General features: G+C 40.1%; 1 protein-coding gene across 6 annotated transcripts in view; it reads left to right on the plus strand.

The window, feature by feature from the left end:
- The first annotated feature begins 556 nt into the window (after positions 1–556).
- LOC113032879 (metastasis suppressor protein 1-like) overlaps positions 557–23,045 on the plus strand; it is a 55,840-nt gene continuing 33,351 nt past the window's right edge. For 5 of the 6 annotated variants that reach the window (XM_026186038.1, XM_026186041.1, XM_026186042.1 and 2 more), the window contains exons 1-3: positions 558–1,125; positions 2,993–3,054; positions 8,983–9,056. In XM_026186038.1, coding sequence (XP_026041823.1) covers positions 1,054–1,125; positions 2,993–3,054; positions 8,983–9,056 — 208 coding nt within the window. In that variant the 5' untranslated portion in view covers positions 558–1,053. Of the gene's footprint in view, positions 1,126–2,992; positions 3,055–8,982; positions 9,057–23,045 lie in introns of all 6 variants that reach the window. The other variant, XM_026186044.1, reaches the window with a different exon arrangement.

The following is a 23,045-nucleotide window of genomic DNA, read 5'->3' on the forward strand; positions in this document are numbered from 1 at the left end:
GTGATTTGTTGCGTCACTTTTCAAAATTAACATATCATAAACTATGTTCAGTTTAAATAGCAACTGAATTTGCACCAACAAGAATGTATGATGATGTATTTTTGAAATAATTTGCTTTATCACTGCGGTCTCAATATTTTCGAAGTCAAACTACATTTATAGGAAATAAAACATTTTTGAAACACGTTTCTGATTCATTGAAATAACACGTTCAGTCGTTGTTTCTGTGCTATTTGAACTAAAAATTAAACAAACAAACAAACAAAATCAGACTTGCTTAAGGATACGCTAGACGTCACTTGTAAACGTGCGTTACTTCACCTGCACATCTGCAGCAGCCTAAACCGGAAGTAACAAGACTCCTTCGTAGGTACTTCACAATAAAAACCAAAAATAAAAACCTTGAGCTACCACCAGGTCGTAGTATTCAATTTTAAATTATGTTCGATTGGTTATTTGTGTCTATTAATGATATAATTACAACGCCGAACAAGCTATGACCTTAGATCCTCCAGTAAGTTGATGCTTTATTTTGATGACAAACAGGCGATCGGAAGTGCACTTTTTGTATCTTTCGGCTAGGCTTGACGGCTCGTTACTGCTTTTTCTCCCTCTCAGTGTTGTGAAGTAAGGGCAAACCTCGGGTGTCGATATTAAAGCTACCTGTCAAGCTGCGGAATAACGTTATCAGCTGAACATCGTGGATTTTATGCGTTTCGATTGGCAGACTTCCAAACAGTATCTTGGCGCTTCAGTTATGGATATGAGCGGGGCGGCGTGGAGGGGAGAGGGGGATTTAAATTTCTTTTCGTCCCGACAGCTTCTTTTGATTTGAAGTAGTTACGGTGCACCTCAGCAGAATAAAACGGCCAGTGTTTCCTCGCGATAAAAGTTACTAGAGCAGTCGACGTTATTTCTCGCGGGTTTCCTTGATTTTTTTTTACGAATCAGTTTTAGGGTTGTGTAGAGTTTGTGTTTTTCGTGGAGAGCGGAGGAGGTGAAGTGAAAACGGCTCTCGGAGTCGGGACTGACCGCTGGAGTTGGTCCTGAAAAATGGAGGCTGTTATCGAGAAGGAATGCAGCGCGCTCGGAGGACTCTTTCAAACTGTTATCGGAGACATGAAAGTAAGCCTTTTAAACTTTACACTATCACTTAATTTACCAAAGAGCCACATCCAAAACATAACTAGCTACTTGACTCTCCTAACAGCAGCCTGGTAACTGGTAAACGAGAGCCGTGGTTGGTTAGCTAAGTTTAAACTTACACTTAGAGCCAGGCTTTTGATCTCAGCTTAAAATCAACCCTAACCTCTTGTATGCATTTATACGAATAGAAAAATGATTTTCACTTGATGGTTATCAGCTTGTGTGGCCATAATGTAAATTGCCCTGCTTCTTTTGTTTTGCTTTTTTGCGGTATGTGTTTTGTTACGTTTCAATGCAGTCTTCTTATTTGCTCCAGTTTGAAGCAGATGTAGTGACCAACATTAAAGGCTAACTGGGGCAGTCACAAAACTAGGGCGTCTTGTTTTGATGTTATTTTTTGAAAGAGCTTGGCTGATGAGACAATTAGCTGATTCCCCAGCTGTTGTGTTTGCCTAATGGAATGCCCGGGGACCTAGCTGTCAGTGTAGAAACCTACCCACAGGGTCTGAAGGCTCTGACATGGCCTGCCTGATGGAGTCAGAAAGTTTGTTATGAGACCTTCTTCACGCCTCACTCCCTGCTCCACTGAATTTTTTTTTTTGGTTGTCAGGCCACTCTGCTTGCAAGGTAGTGCCAATAAAAATGTGCAAATGCACGTAGTAATCTAAACAAAAAAGATTCAAATTCCCATTGTCTTTTATGGCACAGCTGATGAAGATATGCCTGCCTACTGTAACCTTTCACAGTATGTAAGCCTAATCTGTTAAGGAGTGATGGCAGGATAGGGTAGATGCAGGGGAATGGTAAATGGTAAATGGCCTGTATTTATATAGCGCTTTTCTAGTCCCTAAGGACCCCAAAGCGCTTTACATATCCAGTCATCCACCCATTCACGCACACATTCACACACTGGTGATGGTAAGCTACATTGTAGCCACAGCCACCCTGGGGCGCACTGACAGCTCATTCGTCTTGGTGATGTTTAGAGAGAGAGAGTCAACAGGAGGTTTGCAGAGGGGACCAGGATGACACGATGAGAGAAGATGGGCAGAGGTGATGTAAGGGTGACTGCATTATTCAAAGAATGATAGAGACCATCCCTAGTCTCTACTACCAGGAGTAGTAGAGACTAGGGATGGTGTTTGGGTGTAAAGTTTGACAGCATAACATAACATTCCTCAGGCCTCTGACAGTAGTAACACATTAATGGCAAACATGTGCTCATGCTATAGTCATCATTTTATCTTGTGCTCCCTTACTAGCTCCTCTTGACGATGGATTAGGCCACTTGGTCTCTTTAATGGTTTTGATAAAAGACTCTTCAGCTATTTTCAGCCCGGGACCTGAATTAGGAAACATTTAAAGCCCCCCTATTGGGAACCAGGCTCATTATACCATAGTATTAGAGCTAAAAGACATCTCTGACCCATTTTGAAATCTAACACGCGCAGGACGTCGTTGAGCCCATTCCTGTTTTTCAGTTAAATGTGTCTGTGCAGGAAATATTGAACAAAACATGGGTGAAATGAAAGCCAGATTTTTGGGAGAGCCAATGATTTTCATTTGCATACCACTGATTGATTCATTTTTAGCTTTAATTTATTTCCAGAAACCCTCAGGTCTGCTGTTGATAAGGTGGAAAAACATGTTATTTTGGGGTTTGGTTGCATAGGGAAGCCTAAACCTTGGTTTAGATTTGTTTAGCCCTGCAGGTGAGGTGAGGCATCAGTATGACCTTTATCGGTTTAATTCTTATGAAACTGTGGGAAAAGTGAAATCTGATCATGTCATGAGATCTTGTCAGTCAGTCATGATTGAGTCTTTTTTTCTTTTTTTACTTCCACAGAGCAGCTACCCTATTTGGGAGGACTTTATCACCAAGGCAGGCAAACTGCAGTCGCAGCTCAGGTGAGAGCATGTTTTTGTGCATGTGTATGTGTGTTTTTATGTCTTTTACTCATAGAGGTAGATATTGCATAACCTAATAGATGGGGGCATTATCATTCTCGAGACTAATCACAACAGGTTATAAATTTTTACAGGCTAAAGGAGATTACTTGCACATGAACATCTTTGTATTGCTGTGACCATTTCCTCTAAATGGACAAGAGGAACTAGCACAGCAGACCCACTGGATCCCCTTGTTATGGTGGTCTAAGGGTTTGGGTTTTTCCTCAAATTTGTTACCTGTCTGTGTCATTCTCTGAAGCTTCCATGTCACAAGCTTAATCACCAACACATGAAAACGTGACATGTGCAGTTTAATGATAAGACTGTAGCCTTTTCTTTTTCAAAATTGCGAGGTTTAACAGGTGCATATTTTCATCTGTGTGCTGAATGTGACAAACAAACGGAGAATAACACCGTATTCACAAGGGGATGATAAAATAAACATAATATATACGAAAATCTAAAGATTCGGGGTTTACAATCTTTTTTTAACAACAAGTACATCACTAATCGTTGCATTTGTGATGACGTTTGAGCAAATTCAGATAGGTGGGATAATAAACACAGGGCTGATTAACTAAAACAACACATTATTTAGTCTAATAATAATAATATCTCATGCACGCCAATGGCACAATTAAGTGAATAAATACATATATCCTGGTTTTTGCCTTCATCACTTACACAGCTGATGATTCACTTGCAAAATATGGGGTATTGAAGAATTGCTCTATAGCAATATCAGTCTCTAACATGTATGTGTCATGGGATAGACTCCCAAATCACTATTGCGTAACTTCTATGGTACCTCACGAATGAGCAATGGAATTTACACAAACGTCTCATCCATTAGCAATACTGCACAGGGGTCTTTTACATTTCCCTCTTCATCATTTTCCCGTCTTTAGGACATTCCTCTGTTGTACAGTTACACACCTTTTGCCGTTATTATTCCAAGTCGTCCTCTAACAATGGATGCCAATCCCAGCCACCTCTCCTAGTAGTTTTTAAGTGGGCACGTGTCACCAGTCCAATAACTTATGACAGCTGAAATAAAAGCTCATTGTCCATTGGGTTCTGCAAACACAAGTGTCCTGTGGTTTCAATTATTCTTTGATTAACAGTGCATGGCATTTTTCTTTCCATTTAAGTGTCCACGTGTCCTCAAACAGACTAACAGGGACAGCTGTATAAAGGCTCAGTGACTTAACAATTCTTTCCAAGAGGAATTCCATGTCCTCTTTGTCCATTTTCTCACTATTAGGGCTGATTAATGGTGATATGTTATTCAAGCGTCTCCATCATTCAGGGGTTAAATATGTGACCCTGGCATGCTAAGGCTCAGGGGAGTATTTGTGACCTCTTTGCTAATGACTGGTTGTTTAGCAGAACAGTGTTTGTGTGTCTGGGTCTCCGAACATTGGTAAAAGTACAAACCTGCTGATTTTGACTTGGGGTGGGGTTTACACTAGTGAGTTTACACTAGGATCTTTTTATTTAGTCTCAGTACACTAGTGGTAGCTGGATGATTGTTTGCCTTCTTCGTGGCATGTAATGTATAGTCATTGTGTCAGTTGGACAGCTCTGTGAGGATGAGCCAGTTGATGCTCTCAGAAAACATTTCATCCTTCACAGGATCATTTTAGACTTAATGTTCCTGATTAATCTTGGCCTACACCCGCTACAGTCTGCAGTGGTTGTTGCATATGGGTGCCTTTAATGATGCCCTTGCTGCTGGATCACTAATAAGTGCAGGATTGCTCATGGTGACCTACAAATAAGACTAATTCTTTTGCCTTTAAAGCCTCTCTCAAGCCATTACAAATGCAAAAATAGCCCCTTTGACTACATCACAACCCCCAACCCACAGTCCTCTGTAATCTGTTTGGGGAGTGGACTACATAGAGGGGCGCACATACACACAAACGCATATGCAGAGTACGACACAAACACACCCACCTTCCCTCCTTGGCCTGGATAAGTGACTAGCCAGCGGTGTTAGCGGCATATGTCTGTGTGTGTAATGATGCCCTAAGGCAGACTACTCTGTAATTTAGCCCCTCTGCCCCCCTCTCCCCTACGAAGTAACTAGGAAATCAACCAATTACAGTGTTCGGGTAGTTCTGTCATTTTTTTCCCTCTGCTCTTTGTGGTTCTAAAGAGTTTCACACACACACACACACACACACACACACACACACACACACACACACACACACACACACACACACACACACACACACACACACACAAATATATACACATGTGTTTGCGTATAGAACAGAGCTTTGAAGAAGGAAGGCAGGGTGGAATATAGGCTAACTGATTTCTAATGACAGTCCTCCTTTAACTTGTCAGTGTTTGGTCTGTTTGGTGTACCGAGGTTGACACAGCTGTGTCCAAGCTGGACTTTGATACGGTCCCCCACCAGTCTGCTTTTAAGTTCATTTTCTGTTGAAAGAGACCAACATAAACCTTAAAAAGACAGCTCGTGTTGGATTTGAACTATTTTTCTATCTTTAGAAAAACTTACTTGGCTCAAATAAGCAGTAGGATATGTATATAGATTCATTTATTGATAAAGAGCTATCAATTTGAGTTGAACAGACCCTCTTCCTACTCAAACTTGCTCCAGTTTCTTTCCAGTTTCTGCTGCACTAAGAATAGGGCTGTGAGGGCAGTGGTGCTGAATGTATCATTGTCAGAAAGTGCACTTTGCTGTCAATCTGTATAGGGAGTTTGAATTGGCTTGACCAAAGCCTTCTGGAATAGTTATGTTAAAGTCATTTATGCTAAATCAAGAACAGGGGTGTGTGCAGATTTTAAGACCATTGGTAGAAGTGAGGTCACTATTGTACTGCTGTCGAGAGCCGATTCTTTTTTTTTTTCTGTCTTATTTTTGGCATGTTGAGACTTTTTTTTTTTTTTTATATCCATCCATTTTATCCGTTTCTAGTCCTTATGTGGGACTGTGTCACAGGACCAGCACTCTGAGTAGTGATAGTCAGACCTCTCTCTCCTCAGCCACCTCATCCAGCTCTTCTAGGCATTCCCAAGGTATCCAAAAGACATAATCTCTCCAGCATGTCCTGGATCGGCCCTAGGTTCTCCTCCCAGTTGGGTTAGGGTTACCAATTTTCTTTGTGTTGTAACACAAAAAGGTCACAGAGCTGGAATTAATGTTAAAACTAGACTAATAGCATTTTCTTGCAAAAGTATGTAGCAGATAAAAGCAGATAATCATCACAAGTAACGGTTAACTACCACATATTGTACTTAAGTTGTCTTGAGCCAGGGTTGCTGAAAGCAGTGTTTGCACAAGTCTGCTTTGAATTAATGACTTAAACTTGACTTTGCTGCAAATGCACGTAAAATATGATCCATAGACCAATGTGTGCATGTTATAAATTAGTGGGGGCAGATATCAGTTAGAGGTTGTTCTGGTGCCCGCACTGGGCTTGAAATAGAAAGGAATCTATGTCTGCCTGCGCGTATGTTTCTTTTTCCATTCGCAGGACACACCCCAGGATCTCTTGGTCAGCTCTGAAACAACACAACACTTGTTAGGCAATATTGCATTAGTTTTTTTGCAGTGATAAAGAAAAAGTTTTGTCCTTTGAAGGATGTTAGCACCTAACAGCCCTGCTCTGACTAATCTTTGCATCAGGGCTGTTTATCATCTGGTCTGCTTTTCCTTTCTGTCAGCCTTGCATAAGGCCCCTCTGAGATATCTCCAAACAACTTTATTGAAACAGTGAGATACAAATGCACACTATATGTAAGTCAGCATTAGGAATGTATGTGAAGCAGAATTTATTTCCATCACTTGTTCTTGATTGAAACCCAGTTTCCTTCTATCCCAAAAGATATGTATTAATAGAAAACGATTTATTATTGCGCTCCTGATAATACTGTGAGACATAAAGCAAACTGTGTCAAGTCAATGCTGTAGAACCAGGGTTGATTTTCTAATTAGCTTATTCCTTCATTGTTTCTTCCTGTTGTATCCAGGATCCAGCACTACCCACACTGCAACACAACTGCTGACAGATTGATTGAGGTTTAGGTGTGTTGTGCAAAAACCTTTCAGCCTTGCCTTGTATATGTCTTTGGATAAACATCTATTTTCATGCCTCCATGCTGGCGACAGCCCATTCATAGCCTGAGGCATTATGCTTTCAGTCACCATCATCCATGCAGAAATGTAATATCCAAAGAATGCCTGGAGCAAAGTTAAGTAAAGTAAAAATGTTTAATGGGAAAAATTGATAAAGAATAAAAGTAGGGGGGCATTGTGACAACAGTTCATATTTGTGCAGATGTCTAATTAGTGACACTAAAACCTTATTTGAATGTATCGCCTATTATTGCTGGAGAAAAAGTTAAAGAAGGCAAGTTTGAGATGATTTGGACATGTACAAAGGAGGGATGGTGAACAGAGGAGGAAGACCATGGAGACGGTTCATGGATGTAGTGACTTGCAGAGGGTTCATATGACAAAGAAGGATGCTAGGAATAGGATGAGATGGTGGCAGAAGACCCTTAGAGGGACTATCCAAAAGAAGAAGAAGCCTTTATGAACAGAAAAAACATGGATGGAACCTGACTATACGATGGTGGCTACAACCCTGATGTGTTATTGCTATTTCTGTAGTACATTTTTCTTGGAATATTAATACTTTGCAGTTCTGTCCTGTAATCAGTTATGTGTTGTTGTTTTTTCCAGTTGTGAAACGTAGTTCCTAGTGGGAAACTCCCAGGTTGTGTTATGAAGGTTTTGTCTTTACCCATGGAAGTTAACAAGTATTTGACAAATTAACATCCCCTGTGTTAGAACAAACAATCTATTGTGGCTGGGAGTGCTGTGGAAAATTTCTCATCAATTGTCTTTCTTTGTCTGGCACGCATGACTGATTGCGGTTGCCTAGTCTCTGTTTGGTAGATCTGATATCACATACATGCACGTGCCCACACCGAGAGCCTTTCATCTATTTATACCTGTGATCTTAATCAATGGGAGATCTGAAGTACGTTAACTTGTCAGTGGGTTCGACAGTTAAGCCGCCTGCTGCGAGCACGCACAACAGCTGGTCTGCCGGACAGCCAGGTCGGCAATCAAGTTGGTGTACTAGGAAGACAGTTTCTGTAGTGAGTAAAACAGAAAGTACAACACAAGACTTCCATTCATTTTTATGATGCACTGGATTTTGCCCTTTCTGTAATCTGCCACGATTAAAAGGTAGTTTATACTGCACTTGCACTTTGCTAAGCGATGCAAGATGACAGGAACGCCGGTTTAAGTTGCACACTCGCTCTTCCATTTCACAGCCGAACAGGGTAGATCCCATTGATCCTTTCATTGACCTGTAAGTGTGGCAAACTCGAGAGCCGCTCTGCTGAGCCAGACAGATTCCAGTGGTCTCTTAAGTAATTGCATAGACATTCCTCACACAGCAGGGCACATTCAAGTTTTAACCTAAATACACACTAAACAATATGTTCAGGATACTCTAGCACATTTATGCCATTTTCACACATGAATTTCGGGGTATTTTTCCACAGTTGTCCTTTCTCATATGTAGCACACAGCAGGAAAGGGTCCGCTAAAGGAAGTGATCGCGGTTTAGGCGAGAGAGCTGCCTGGGTAGAGCATGTAGGAGGCAGCACACGTGATGTCCACTGTTTTAATGGTGAACGTAGCAGAGAGTTATCGGTTATGCTGGACTGCACTAACGTCTCCCTGTTGGGTGGCTCTTTTTATCTTAAAATGATCAGATTTGTTTGTGTCTTTGACTACCATCACTTGTATGCTGCAGTTCATTTTTTTTAGTACATTTTTTTGTCATTTTATTTTAAATCAACCTTTGTCTTTCTCATTTCTTCTAGGGCGACAGTGGTTGCCGTGGCCGCCTTCCTAGATGCATTTCAGAAAGTGGCCGACTTGGCTACCAACTCAAGAGGTAGGAAGTTTCAGTGTGTAGCTGGTAGTAGTATTCTCCATCAAACCTACTGTTCGTCTCTTACACGTCAGACCGCACTGCTCACAGGGCTAAAACTGTTGCGTCATTGTTTGACAGTCTATGTGTCTTATTACTCGTGCGTCACTGTGTTTGTGTAGCTCTGCTGTGCTTCTGTCATATGGGTAGTAAATCACTCAGTACCCTGTTTGAAGCTCTGCTGCAGGCTTTTGTCCTGCACCTCTACCCCCCTCTTCTCTGCTTCGTTCAACAGACCCCCACCTACACCCCACTTCGGCTACATCTGGACTCTGTGGTAGCATGCTTTTATTCTGTATGTTTATGAGAGCGTAAGGGAGAGGGTGAAAGATCTCATCCCTCCCCAGCCTTGACACCTCCAGCCCTGCACCAAACTATTAATAGAAACTGAGATAGACATACACATTCATCACCTCACTCACAGCAAAGAGAACGAGAGAAGAGTGTACGGAGCTAAAGAGAGAGTCGGGGGAGTGCAGGGAGTCTTTGCTCTCTTCGCTCTCTGGTGTTGAACTCATACAGTAGACTGTATACTGTTGGCTTTGAAGGAGTCATATTCAGTTAGCTTAAGAGCATTGCGTCATTTTCTTTGTGCTCTTTCATCACTTTCCATTTTTGTTATCTTTATATATATATATATATATATATATATATATATATATTATATTATATTATATTATATGGTAGGGGTATCATATACCACCCCTCATTTTTTGTTGCTCTGTTTTTCAGACTTGACTAAACACCTAGCGATTCAGAATAGAGGCAAACATGGATAATGAGTTATAATACACTGCTGCATGTCTGGGACACAGGTAGATAACCTGTCCATAAGAACTTTACTAATGAGTCTCAAATCCTAGATTTACAGATCGAATTTAAAATAATCCATTATACAGAAGTTACATATTAAACCTTTTGTGTGAATTATTGTCAGTAGCTTACAAAAGCTTTGACAGTATCTTATAGCAAAGGGATTTTAGTCTGCTTATCACTGCATTATCCTCTAAAATGCTTGTATAAAAATGCTTTAAACTAATAGAGATCGAACTATAATACCATCAAACCTACATGGGCACACATGCACTCTTTGTCTACCTAATGGCGGTATTCCTGCAAGACAAGGTTGTTTGATTTTCTGTGGTGATTAAAGACTTTACTGAATTGGCTATGCACTAGTGAGCTCAGAGAGCTGCTGTAATGACAACATGTGTTGGAGAGATAATGGGGAGAGAAGAACACTGAGTAAAGATGTGTTCTTTTGATATTTTGAAACAGTTTGTTATGCCCTTTGAGCCAAACTGTCAAAAGTCTATTTATGTTGGAATCCAAGAGCACATGCTCCAACTGAAGTGTTTTAGTGGTGCACCAGTTGTTACCCATCTTAGCAGAGTTAGCCTGAAATCTACACAGTTTTCCTTACTTCTGTAAAATTTGGTGCCCAAACACTTTGATGCGTTCATTAACAGAAACAGAGAGACATGTTTGGAGTTTTCCACTCCTCTGAAAAACAATGATACTGTATTGCCCCAAATAAATGTGGAGGCTGTCAGATTATCAGTAATATATGGTCGATAAAGGAGAGATTAGGCAAGTCTTATTTCTTGCCTCAGATTTCTCAGGATAACAGTCCGTTTTAAAACAGTTGAAGTAATTATTATTCAGAGACAGTTGGCACTGAAAGTGTTCGGTTAGCTCAGTTTAACTGCAGGAGAACGTTAGGAGACTTTGAACTTGCTTTTAGTCATGGATTAAATAAAACTGTAGTGGGCAGGAAAAAAGTCAGGTGTCACAGACAAGTCTTCAGTGTTGAGAAAAAAAAAGGTAGTGATACCATGTGCAGTTTTAACAGCTAAACTTAGCTTTCAGTGGGACTCAAAGATTACATGAACCATCAGATTTGTATCCATTAAACTTGTTTTAATTTCTTTAAGTAGATTTTTTTATGTATACAGACTTCAGAGGGGCTAAAATTGGCTAGATTTTTAGGTCTTTTTGGGAAACAAATCTTTCAACATCTCACTTCGTCTCGTTCAAGATCTTACTGATGCTTGTGTTGAAATACAGTAAATATTTCTTTTTAAATGTCATAGTCTGTGTGTGTGTGTCTTCAGGTGCTTCTGAGGCCTCACGTTTATGCAGTACATTGTGACCTCTTTTATTTATTTCTTTTTATCTACTCCAATCTTCTTGTCCTCACATGTGCACATATTAAAGGTCAATTAACGTCTTAATCATAATAAGAGAGGTTTCGATTGCCCTTTTGGGTAGTTAATGTGTTGTATTGCCTTTTATATATTGGGAGGATTATAGTATAAAAAGATTTAAGGGGTGATCTATAAAACCGGCAGACTTTGATATCTGACAGCAGGTACTTTTATTGGCGTTAACCAGTGGCGTTAACATGAAAGGACTGCTTTATCAGTCAGATTATAGAAGCAGCATGAGGTTCGACTTTGCTTTGTGGTGTTTTATAAAAACTGCGACATGTGAGAAGTGCATTCCAAATTTTATCTTTGGTGCTTTCAGTTTTTATGGAACAGGACAGTAGGTGTGTGTGTGTGTGGGGGGGGGGGCAGATTTGAACCTAACCTGTCACGTGCTGATCCAGGTAAGCCATGGCAGCACCCCATCCAAGATTTAGTTTTAAATAATGCATTTAAATGTACACAGGCTGGTGGGTGTACAACCTTCATGGAGATATGTTTGCTGCGTATTACCCTACAAATCATTACACATCCCTGCACATAAAATCCTTTCATATCCTCTTAGTCCTCTAGTATGAAGTTAGGGTTTTTTTGACTCCACTTAAACTTATTTTTAGCACTGGATGGCTTTCATGTGCAGCAGCAGGTGTGAGATGCAACCCAAAATGCTCCTCTGTTTTAAAGGAGAAATGTTGAGCTAGAAAGAGATTTCAGCACCACCAGTGGTAATTTCTTTGCCAATAAAAACACACTGAGACTGCCATCCTTCTCTGGGGAGCAAGCACGGAAACAAGTGGTGATTTAAAGAAGATCAAATTTGCATTTTTCAATCAAGACTGTCTAGATTAATTTTGCTGTGCCGGTTGGCTTTGTGTAGGTCGGGGATGTTACCCAGAGGGACACCCTGTGAGTGGAGTGTTGGGAAACAAAAGGATAGCATGCTATACAACACAGTAGTGTCTTACACTGGTATTAGGTTTTAATTATATTGTTTCTCTTCTATAATCAGAGTTAGATACTTGATGGTCTTTGTAGACCTTAAAATAGAAGTTTACTGTCCCATTGGGAATAATAATTAGGTTGTATAAAGTGTCTCAAAACACCTTAAGTTATCTGTTTGTATGATTGACCAGTATTATTGTTGTTGTTAGAAATATGCTCTTCATAGACTATCTGCTTATCAAAAACCTCAACGATTCTTCGACTGAAGGAGCATCTTCACTAAAGAGCTGAAGATGAACATGTGCAGTAAACGTCGCACTGAGTTATTGTGGAGATCAGGGTTGCTGGCAATAAAAAGCTGTAAAACAGTGGTCGCCTTTGACAGCTCCCTGAGTTCCAGTACTAAAATGAAAGCACCTTTTTCACAGAATCTAACCCTTTTCTAATATTTTCCTTGGAAAATAGATTTTTTTTTTACCGACTCTGGCTTCTCTCGTATATTTTTATTCCTCGTGCGATAAGTCAGTTGCTTTATCAAATTAGGATGTAGCCATATGGTTTCTTGATTACTGCTGACAGGGTTTTGGAGTAACTCTCTCAGGCCTGTTTAGTGGCTATATAAATAAAATGTTTGCTACAAATTACATTCAGACACTATTCTACACTTATTCCCCTGAGCTCTTATTGATATTGAAGTGCATTAAGCCCATTGAGGCAACCTTTAGATTGAAGAAATTGTGTAAAATCTCAGTAGTGCTTTGTAGCCATACTGTAATTGTTTCAAGCAAAACACACTGGTCTTTTAAAACAACCCCCCGGTGTTAACATTAGTAAATAGTCATTGCATGAGCTAATCATTGTGGTTTAATAAAACGCTTCAGCCAAGTTTTGGATGTAGTCCAGCGAAAGTCTGTAGCAATATAATTATTAGCTGTTGCTAGATGTTTCTGTAGAAATGTGATTTATAGTGTTTGAATTCAGTGATGAGGACCAGATGTATTGATAAAGATTAGCAGAAGAGAAAAAGCATGCGAACCTCGAGCATTACGCCAGTTTCTGTAATACATGGACCAAGCTAAAGACACACATGTATTACCAAAATAAACTCAAAAGTTTATTGTCTACAGTTGTAAAGGTCTAAGCTTACTGGTTTATTAGTTGAATACAATCAAGGAACTCGAATGTCAAGTGGATAAAGTTTAATAAAAGTAACAAAGATTGACTTTAGTTTTAGGGCAAAGCATTTCTTATTCTAAGGTAGACGATAAATTACTCCTTAAGCTTCTGGACATTTTCTGTGCTGTTGGAAAAACCAACATCAGCACTGCAGACCAGACCAAACCATCAGCTGAAAGATTCAACATAGATAAGGTTGTTGGATTTCTTTTGTCTCTGATTGTTAAACCTACTTAGAAAACTTAAATCTGTAGCTACCCTGGATTGCATTGGTTTCAGGCTCGATTGTATTTAAACACGATTCATCAAGTGATGCTAGTTATGCTCAGGAATTGCTCTTTAGTAAGCTTTTTTCTTCACTGTTGACTTCACTCTTTCATTTATCCTGCACGCACGCACGCACGCACGCACGCACGCACGCATCTACAGAGCCGTTCTGGCCTTGAAGCAGTGTGACAGTGTTTGTGCTAATAGGTATAATGGTTCTATTTGATTTAAACTCATGTGAAAACGTTAATGATTAAACATGTTTTGAACATGTCCTCCTGTGCCCTAGAGACTGGCAAACAAGCTGACACTAAGAGGTGTCTGTGAATTTACTGAAGGAAAAAGAGTGACCTTCTTTTAGTTAGTTATTAAATTAGATTCCAGTTGACGGTGCTATGATTTGATTCCACGGATACTCACAGGCTTGTTTGCTTCCAAAATGGAAACCATATACAACTCTAATTCCAAAAAGAGCTGGCACAAAAAATGTAAATAAAAACAGAACGCAGTGATTTGCAAATCTCATAAATCTGTAATATGTTCACAATACAACATAAAAACATGTCAAATTTCTAAATTGAGGAACTTTATCATTATTACAATACAAACAAGGTCATTTATTTGCAAATTGTGTCTGTCATCATTTACATTTTAAACAGTGCTCTAGCTTTTTTGGAATTCGGATTTTTGTATTGATTTTTTTCAAGATTTAGAGTTAACATTTAACGTTCCTCTCCTTTTTTTAAAATATATTTCTGAACAAGGTGCTGGGTGGTAGATGGAAAAACAAGCTGAGGTAGTGTTTTGCACAACTTTCGCTTTCCATGGAGACAACACAAGGCAGTCTGGAGTGTCTATTTCCTGACTGCAAAAACTTGAAACAGTAGCGGTCATTGGTGAAGAAGGAGACAAAGCCTTATTGAATCCCTGAAGAGAGAGAGAGCGATAACAGGGACACGAGAACAGACAAAAACAGCTTTTCTGGAGAATAATCCTTTCTCTTGTTTCATCAAGCGACAGTCCATTTTCCATGTAGATCTTCTTTCCCTCTGTTTAGTATCAAATTATAGATGCATCATTGTTTCCTCTTTTACAGAAAGATCTTGTGTGTCTGTATCTGTTTCTGTGTGCCTGTGGTCTTTTTTTTGCTTGTTTGTGTGTACATGTATATCTGTGTTACCTTTCTCAAGGCAGCCGCAGTGAAACAGCTGACGGCATCTGGCCTGCACAGAGAGATGATCTCACTGTATGCAACAATTGAGACACCAAAAGCTAAAGTTACAATTAATAATATAAAGAGATGTTTACACTTTATAAGAACTGCATATTGTTGGAATGAAGCGGTCTCTTCGATGAACCTCTTGTCTCGCAGCTGTCTCCAGCGTCACTGTGTTGGACTGCATATGGCGACAGCAGTCCTTGTACAAGCGTGCAGCCTCAGTAAGTTTGGCATGACTGAAGTTCAATATGATGGAGTGTCGGTCTGTGGGGTGAGGCATTCTCTGGAGAGACAGCCCAGCGACATCAAGGACAGCAAACTGGCCAGACAGGAAGGAGGCTGACTTGTTAGCAATCCCAAAATTTCCAAAATAAGATGAGCAACGATATTTGTCCACGAGTAAAGTGATGAGAGGTTGTCCTTTTCTTTTGGACAAAAACGGTAAAGATAATAATAGGTAGTATAAAAGATGGACGTAGCCACCATGACATCACTGATTAGTTAGTGAAGCCTCAAGCTGTTTTTTTTTTTTGGGGGGGGGGGTTCTCTCATCGCCATCTTGGTGTTTTGACATCAGATGTGCCAAACAAGGAGTGGATATGATTGTGAAACCGAGGACTCCACAAGTTCATTGACAACTTATTATCCAATGAGCACACGCTAGATAGTCCTCCTTTCTGACTTGTGCAATGCCCATCGATTACAAAATAAAGTTAATGTTTTATTCAATGAAACTAGTGATTAAGCCCATTAAGTTTCCAGGAAAGTATTTACTGAGGTCTATACATTTCTGTCTTTTATTATATCTGTTATTTAGCCCATATTAGCAGTTTGTCCAAATAAGGTCTGTGTGGGAAACAGTGCACTTGTCTCTCACACCTAATTTCCCCAGAAGAGTTCACAGCAATAAAAATAATCCATTCAGTTTCACAAGCAGGTTGGCAGGTGTTAGGATTCTGTCGCTACTTGTAGAGTGTGTACATACCCAGTGTGCTCTTTAAGTGTGTGTCTGCATGTGGATGTGAGCCTGTGCACATACAGGATGTTAATCCCCGTGACTCTGTCAGCGGCTCTGATGTTGAGTCTGTTTGGACACGTTTGAGTCCGTGGAGATGAAATAGACACCTGCCACAAAGCTTACTTGTAGAAGCCTGTTGGATCTGTTATAACCTAAAAAGATTAGTTAGCAACTTTTTTTGTAGAGCTTATAATTACTTTAATCCTCCTGTGATCTATATCAAATACATAATCAAAATAAATGTTCCATGAAAACATTTTTTAAGGCTCTAACCCTAAAGGCCAGATATTTTATTGTGCTCCCATGGTGTAATATTAGTTAGCTGTTATTAAAAGGATAAATCTCATGCACATCCTGTCTGTTGACATCCATCTTAGCTGTCACTTGCAGTAATTACAGGCATGCAGTGGAGGAAAAACAAAACATCAACTGAACACACACCAGTAGACTGACTGGAAGCCTCCCAGCTTTACAAAGCTTCTGTGATTCTTGGACTCTCCTTAGACATAGAAGTCTAAAGTATTCAGAGAATAAAAGTGTATAGTATGAATATTGTTGTCAACACAAGTTTCAGGAGTTTTACCAACAATAATGCCAGTGCTTTTAATTCTACAACATTAAGACCACTAATGGCAAGATGACTGACACTGATCATCTACATAGATTGCAGTGTTTTGCAGGGAAACGTCAGGTCTAGGTATTTGTGTGGATGTTCCTAACTCCTCACCCTCTCTAATTGCAAAATCCTTCTTATCCAGGACAATGCGCCACTGCTAGTAAAAACTGCTAGATAGCAGCTCCAGGAATATGACTAAGACAAAGAGCTCCCTAAATCTGAATCCAACTGATTGTTCGCAGGATGTGCTGGAATTAGCCCAGACCCCACCTAAAACCCTCAAAACCCAAAGAATCTACAGCCACCAACCAAAACCCATCCCCAGAGGTTCTGTGTCTGCGTCCCCACGGACAAGAGCTGTTTCGGCAGAACAAAGGGGACCTTCAAAATACACACCAGTCGTGGCTTTAATGTTGTGGCCGATCTGTGTGTATTTGACAGCTTGCTTCTGGTTGTCACAGAGCGGCTGTGCTACATCTTTCTGACCTCTTTACACTGCCTTGTATAACCTCTCCCATTAACAGCAGCTCTGCCCCTCCTTATGGAATAGCTTAGCTCCACTGAGACCTTTGTGTGCCAACAATGAGTTCAGCATCCCAAAATAACTCCTAGCCTAGAGGTAGTGTATTTTCTTCCATGATAACTATCAGTGATCACTCCTTTTGTTTTTAAATAATAAAGCTGTGAAATTGAAACTTTAAAAAAGAACACACAACTGACACACCCCAAGTCAGCAGATATTATATAAATTGTTGTACTTGGCACTTCTGCTAATTCGAGGCAGAAGCCGTCACATCTGCTGCTTTTTAGCCCTGTCACCAGTAAGTGTGGGCTTTCCCACTGGATGAGAGGTTCAAGTGACGCACAATAAATACATGTACAGTCTCAAGATCTCAAGTTTCTGCACCATTTACTCATAAAATGCAATTGGATTTTTATCCAGGTCCTAATAAATAAAGCACAAGTAGTTACTCTTAACATGCACAATCTGAACACAGGCTGGATGGAAGTCCGTGTCCTAACATCTTCCCCAAAAAGCTACCTTGAGGCAGGTGTTCCAATTAAAGAGAGGATATTGGAGGTGTGGCTCGTAGAGGTGCTCCTCCCTGTAATTAAAGGCAAATGATGTTTGTGTGAAAGGTTTCAGAGGCATTTCTAAAGACCTTAGTACTCATCAGTCCAAAATGAGAGGCAGCACTATGTTTGGATGATAAAAGGTACCGCACACAAACATCCTGAGAGCCCCGCTCTACCTCAGGTGTTGCAGGTCTTGCCATCAAAAAGTTAATAATGAATTCAATATTGTATCACAAGTTTTAGAGGAGAGTAATTAATGACCTCCACAATAACACAGTAGCAGTAGTGATTGTAGGTGTGTATGTTCATGTAGGCATTTGCATGCAAGACATTTGTGCTCTTAAGTCTTTGTGAGTCAGTGTAGATACATATGCATGCTCCAGTTGTTTCTCAATGATGCTTCTGTTTTACATTTTTCAGTCTTTTTTTTTTTTTTTTTTTTTTTTTTTTTTACTGTGAGTGACACTGGACCATGTAATTACTGGGAACTGACTTACACCCAGCTTCTTTTAATTAAAGCAAAAAGCATTCGAGTTGACATAAACATTTTTGCTTTAACTTCTCAAAGACTCACTGATTTCTAAACCCACATTGGAATGCTCTGCATACAAGACTTGATGTAATTCTCAATGTATTTTGCTCATTTCTCTAAGCACACTCTGTGTGTGCTGCTGTGGACAGGCATTCATACAACTATTTAAAAAAAAAAAAGAAAAAAAAATCGGGGCCTTTCCTCTTTGCCCCTTTTCTGATCATGCCTTGGCCTCCATAACAGAGCAGCCTTAGATCCCGAACTAACCCACTGTCTCAATGCCCTCTCTGAGAGGGTTCTGTTCTCAGGCTGGCTCTGGCTATGTACATTTCCTGTCTTCTGTCCAGTGCAGACCAATATCTCATCCCTTGGGCGAGCTTTGTGCTGCAAGCTTACAAAAATGCAAGAAAAGTTTTCTAAAATATTTAGTTACAGCCTTCTCCTTTGCATAGAGTATATATACGTCAACATTACAAATTCAGAGTTGTCCAGTTGCCCTTGTCATACAGTTAAGGGACCAGGAACGTGAAAGTCACATGAGAAAGAATAGGTACGTTGTAGAGAAGCAAATAGAGTACCATAGAATCATCTGTGCACTTGCCTATGCACGCATACAGTGTGTGTCCACACAAGTGTTTGTGGGTGTTAGCGCTGTTTGCTCTCTGTTTTTGTTTAAACATAAACCCGGTTAGACCAGTGAGCTTCGGATTTAAAACATCTGACATGCATGCAAAGCCAAATTCAAAACATACTTCTCTGGCAAATGCACCTCAGTGCTGTTTATCTCCGAAGTGCTGAAATCATTATTTACTAAGTTAGCTGCCAAATTGATATTTTTCTACCGATGGAAAAGATACACTGCAGGAGTTATCCTATGTTTGTTTTTTCCCGTCTTTCTCTCTAATCTTACGTCATACAGCAGATGTCATGGGGTAGAACACAGGGAGAAAAATAAATACAGCGAACTGTAATCTAAATTTCTGTGGAAACAAAAATGGAGTCAATTAATCAATTTGGGAAGCTGCTGGCTATTTTCTGATGACATAGCCTCTGTGAACAGAAGCCAGTGTTTTGGGGGTGCACTGTACCCAGCTGATATCCAGTACAAGACAATAGCCGATTGTTTCTAGATTATATTTCAGCAGCATTTGCATTCCCTCTTCTGCTCACCACATGGACTGTTAATCTGGATGCAACCAAGGTGTGATCAAACGTGATTGGTCAGTAGTTAATCAATTGCCCTGCCAACTAGAACTAGAAGGTTTCCAGTAGCAAAAGTATTCTTCCTTGCCTACAGATTACACATTTCTATCTGCAGATATCGGCTCAAATAGATTAGGACTCAGTTTGTCTTAAACTTGGCTGTTTGTTTGTCTTATTGTTGGTTAAAGTGATACTTGCACAGTGGACGGGCTGTTCTAAATCTTTTCTGTTATTATTCAAGACAAAAGACAGCAGTGAAGAATCAGCTTCAGTAGCCCCAGTAGTTATAAAAAGCAGTGATATTAGCTGATATTGTCTCACTGTACACCTCGTTTTTGAGGAAAACATTGATCTGATCTTGGTCTGTTTATGCTCTGTGTATGAGTGTCAGTTTCTGTCAAACTCAAGTGTGTTTTATTTGCATATACGCTGTGTGTGTGTGTGTGTGTGTGTGTGTGTGTGTGTGTGTGTGTGTGTGTGTGTGTGTGTGTGCGCATACTAATTTGTTTACTTCTAGGAAACTATGTACATCTGTAGTTTTGTGACAAGCTCACAATTGCAGAGATGTGTTGTGGCTGTGGCTGCTAATTTTAGGTTTCTCTTCTTAATGCACTTTTTAACACAAGCCCACGTCCCAGCAGCCAAGCTTGGGCCCAACAAAGTTGACCTTTCTTCCCTGCAGCACACACATAAATACACTCGTTCATGTAGGCGGGGAAGTTGCGACTGAGAGAATTTCCCTCTGTGGTCTCAGTTAGCCCAAATATCATTCAGGAAGATTAACTCTCATTTTCACTTTTTTAAATCTCTAACCTCACCCCTGACTATGTCCAGGCTGTCAAGGGAAAGTGTACCCACACTGATCTTTGACAGCAACACTTACGGTGTGGCTTTAGTGGCTTCATCTGCCAGTGATCCTTCCTTCAAGGACAGAGAGAAGGATGCAGGAGTGCAGAGGCAGCACAGAGAAATCTACAATGTAATGGGGAAAATGTGCTTGTGTGTTAAGACTTTACAGTTTTGAATGTATCATACTTGAGAATGAAGTGCTGCATATTTGCATAAAATGACGCACACGCACAGTGGGATACCGTGTCAGCTTGTTGCTGTGTGAGGGCAGCTGGGCCATCTGTTGCAGCATTAACATTAAAGGTGAACTTGAACAAAGTGTCAGCTCATTCAGCTCTCCCAAGTCACTGAAAGTACTTTTTTCTTTAGGTGTATTTGATTTAAATAAGACATTTTCTATATATAGTCATTTAACACTATGGTTTTTCTGCTGTAAACTCTTCAAAACAAGCTTGTCATACAGCATTCGTTTGATGTGATTAACAATTGTGAGGTTAACCTTTCCCTTGCAGGACCTGCCTACACCAGGTCCTCTCTAAACGGGCCTCTCAGTTTTCTGTTTCCATTGCTCTGTCCACCAAACTCAAAAAATGACCATTTACGATTCATTGTTCCTGTCAAAAATGACAGGAACAATGTCACTTTGGTTATTTTGATGCTTTTGTGTCAGCTCATATAGCAGATTTTTCTGGTGCTTGCTGGTTTTCTTCTTTCTTAAATGCCATTTATTTGTAATCCAATCAGCACTGAGTCCAGACCAGTGAATCTTCAGGGCCATTTAAAGCTTGAACAGAGGTAGTTCCTGTGCTAGCAACAGTTCTTATGTGTAAAGCTGCATGTGTGAGAGAGTATTTCTACTGTACTTGTCGACTGAGGGACATATTCTGCTTAAGTTCAGTCCATTCAAGTTACTCAGTAAGCAGCCAGATTCAGTAATCTCTTTGACTTGTTCCCTCTTAGATTCTTCGTAAAAGACTGAATGAATGATGCACTTGTGTGAAGTGTGGCTACTTGTGCGGGTGGAGGGATATGTGGAGTGGCACTGGGGAGGACAAAGTCCCCTCACTAACTCTTTGACTTTATGGGGGTCTCTTACACACACATGTACATGCAGAGGCTCACACACATGGCAGATGTAATCTGGTGGTCATTACTGCAAACAAGGCAGTGTTGTGTTGCACTGCCAAACAGTACACTCTCTCTGGTGCGTCTCTGGTTTAAATTATCACCAGTATCGCACAGACTAGCGGCCTCTCAGCTTCTCCCCCTACAGGGAAACAAGAGGTCAGTGGCACATTCACATACTGAGTGCAGACAGTGAAAAACCAAACATTGCAGATATTTTTCATATGTTGTGTTTCCTGTTTGGTTTTAAGTGAGAACGAAGTTTACTTCTTTACTTTGAGAAGTTGCTGTCTTGTTAGCAACTTTGTTAATGAAAACTGTTTTAGGGTGGTTACAATCAGTGAAGGTCTTTCCATTGTTGAAGATAAAAGTCTCTTTTCTAACACACATACTTAATGTATACCTTTGCTTGTAGGATTTTTTTTTCAAACATGTGTCTACAAAGTCTTAATTACTGTCGTAAACCTTCTCCACCCTCTTAGTTGAATTACCTGTTTTCTCTCTATGATTTATACACATACATGTTGTAACAAAGTTTTCTCTTAATCACTTTTAGGGTGTAATTATTTATTTATTTTATTGTTGTGATACATGATGATGATGATAATGATCATTTGCATTGATAATAATTTGACTTATAACTGGTACACATACGCACTCTCCACACTGCGATCTGAACTTTTGACTTTGTTTGTCTTGAGCGCAAGACAAACATGACTCAGACGAGTCATGAGTTTATTGAGAAACTGACGTGGAAATATGAAACTGTTTGTTGTAAATGATTAACTGTGGCATCAGACTTTCTGCACATTCCAAATGGACGCAGGCGCCCTGCAGCGCATGTGTGTTTTAACGTTGCCTTTCATTGAGTCATATATTGTTTCGTTTTTTTGTTTTTTTTTTCTAGCTTAAGTTGCTTCTCAGTGCTGCATACATGAATACAGAGCCAACCGTTCACCCAAAACAACCAGTGAATTTAGTTCATTGGTCGATCCTGGTAAATCCTGTCTGTCTATCTGTCTGTGGAATGTGTGTCAGACCAGAAAGGAAGATTAGAGAAAAAAGTGGGGCACCAAAGCCCAGAAAAGCTCCAGAGTGGGCTCTAGGGTAATCTATTCTCACTGTCTCTCTGTCTGTTTCTATTTGTTTCTCTCGTTTTCTCTCTCTCTGGGGCTATTCCATGCTTAAACCCACTCAATGGTGGCTTAAACTGCAGCAGGCGTGTTGCTGCTGTTGAGCTGTTACATACGTCTTTTTTTTGTGCCTTTTTATATGTTAGATATTCACACAACATTTGATGATTGCTAATGGGGCAGAAATGTATTAATTGTGTTGATTTTTGCTATTCAGGCACACTAAGCAATTACCCAGTGTTTGGCATGGGACTGTAAATTCATTTTTAGCTAAAGTGGCATAAATATTTAATGCAATTACCCTTTGATTTTTGGAAACCTCATGCATCATTCAACTTAAAAACTAGAAATGATCTACTTCACAGTGGTTTCCTTTTAAATTCTAAATATGATTTCAAGATAAAAAGTTAAATAAAAGCAATAAAAGGTTTTCTACATAGAGGCCATCCAAGGACCTCCATCCAGGCTCACGCCAGTCCCATCAGACAGTTTGGTTGCCTTGGACCAACTTGCATTGGCTTTTCAACCCACGGTGCCTGAGCAGAAGTCCTACTGCAGCAACACTTTAATTGAACACACTAAAAACATG

The sequence above is a fragment of the Astatotilapia calliptera genome, chromosome 11 (assembly GCF_900246225.1).
Source record: "Astatotilapia calliptera chromosome 11, fAstCal1.2, whole genome shotgun sequence".
NCBI classification, from domain to species: domain Eukaryota; kingdom Metazoa; phylum Chordata; class Actinopteri; order Cichliformes; family Cichlidae; genus Astatotilapia; species Astatotilapia calliptera.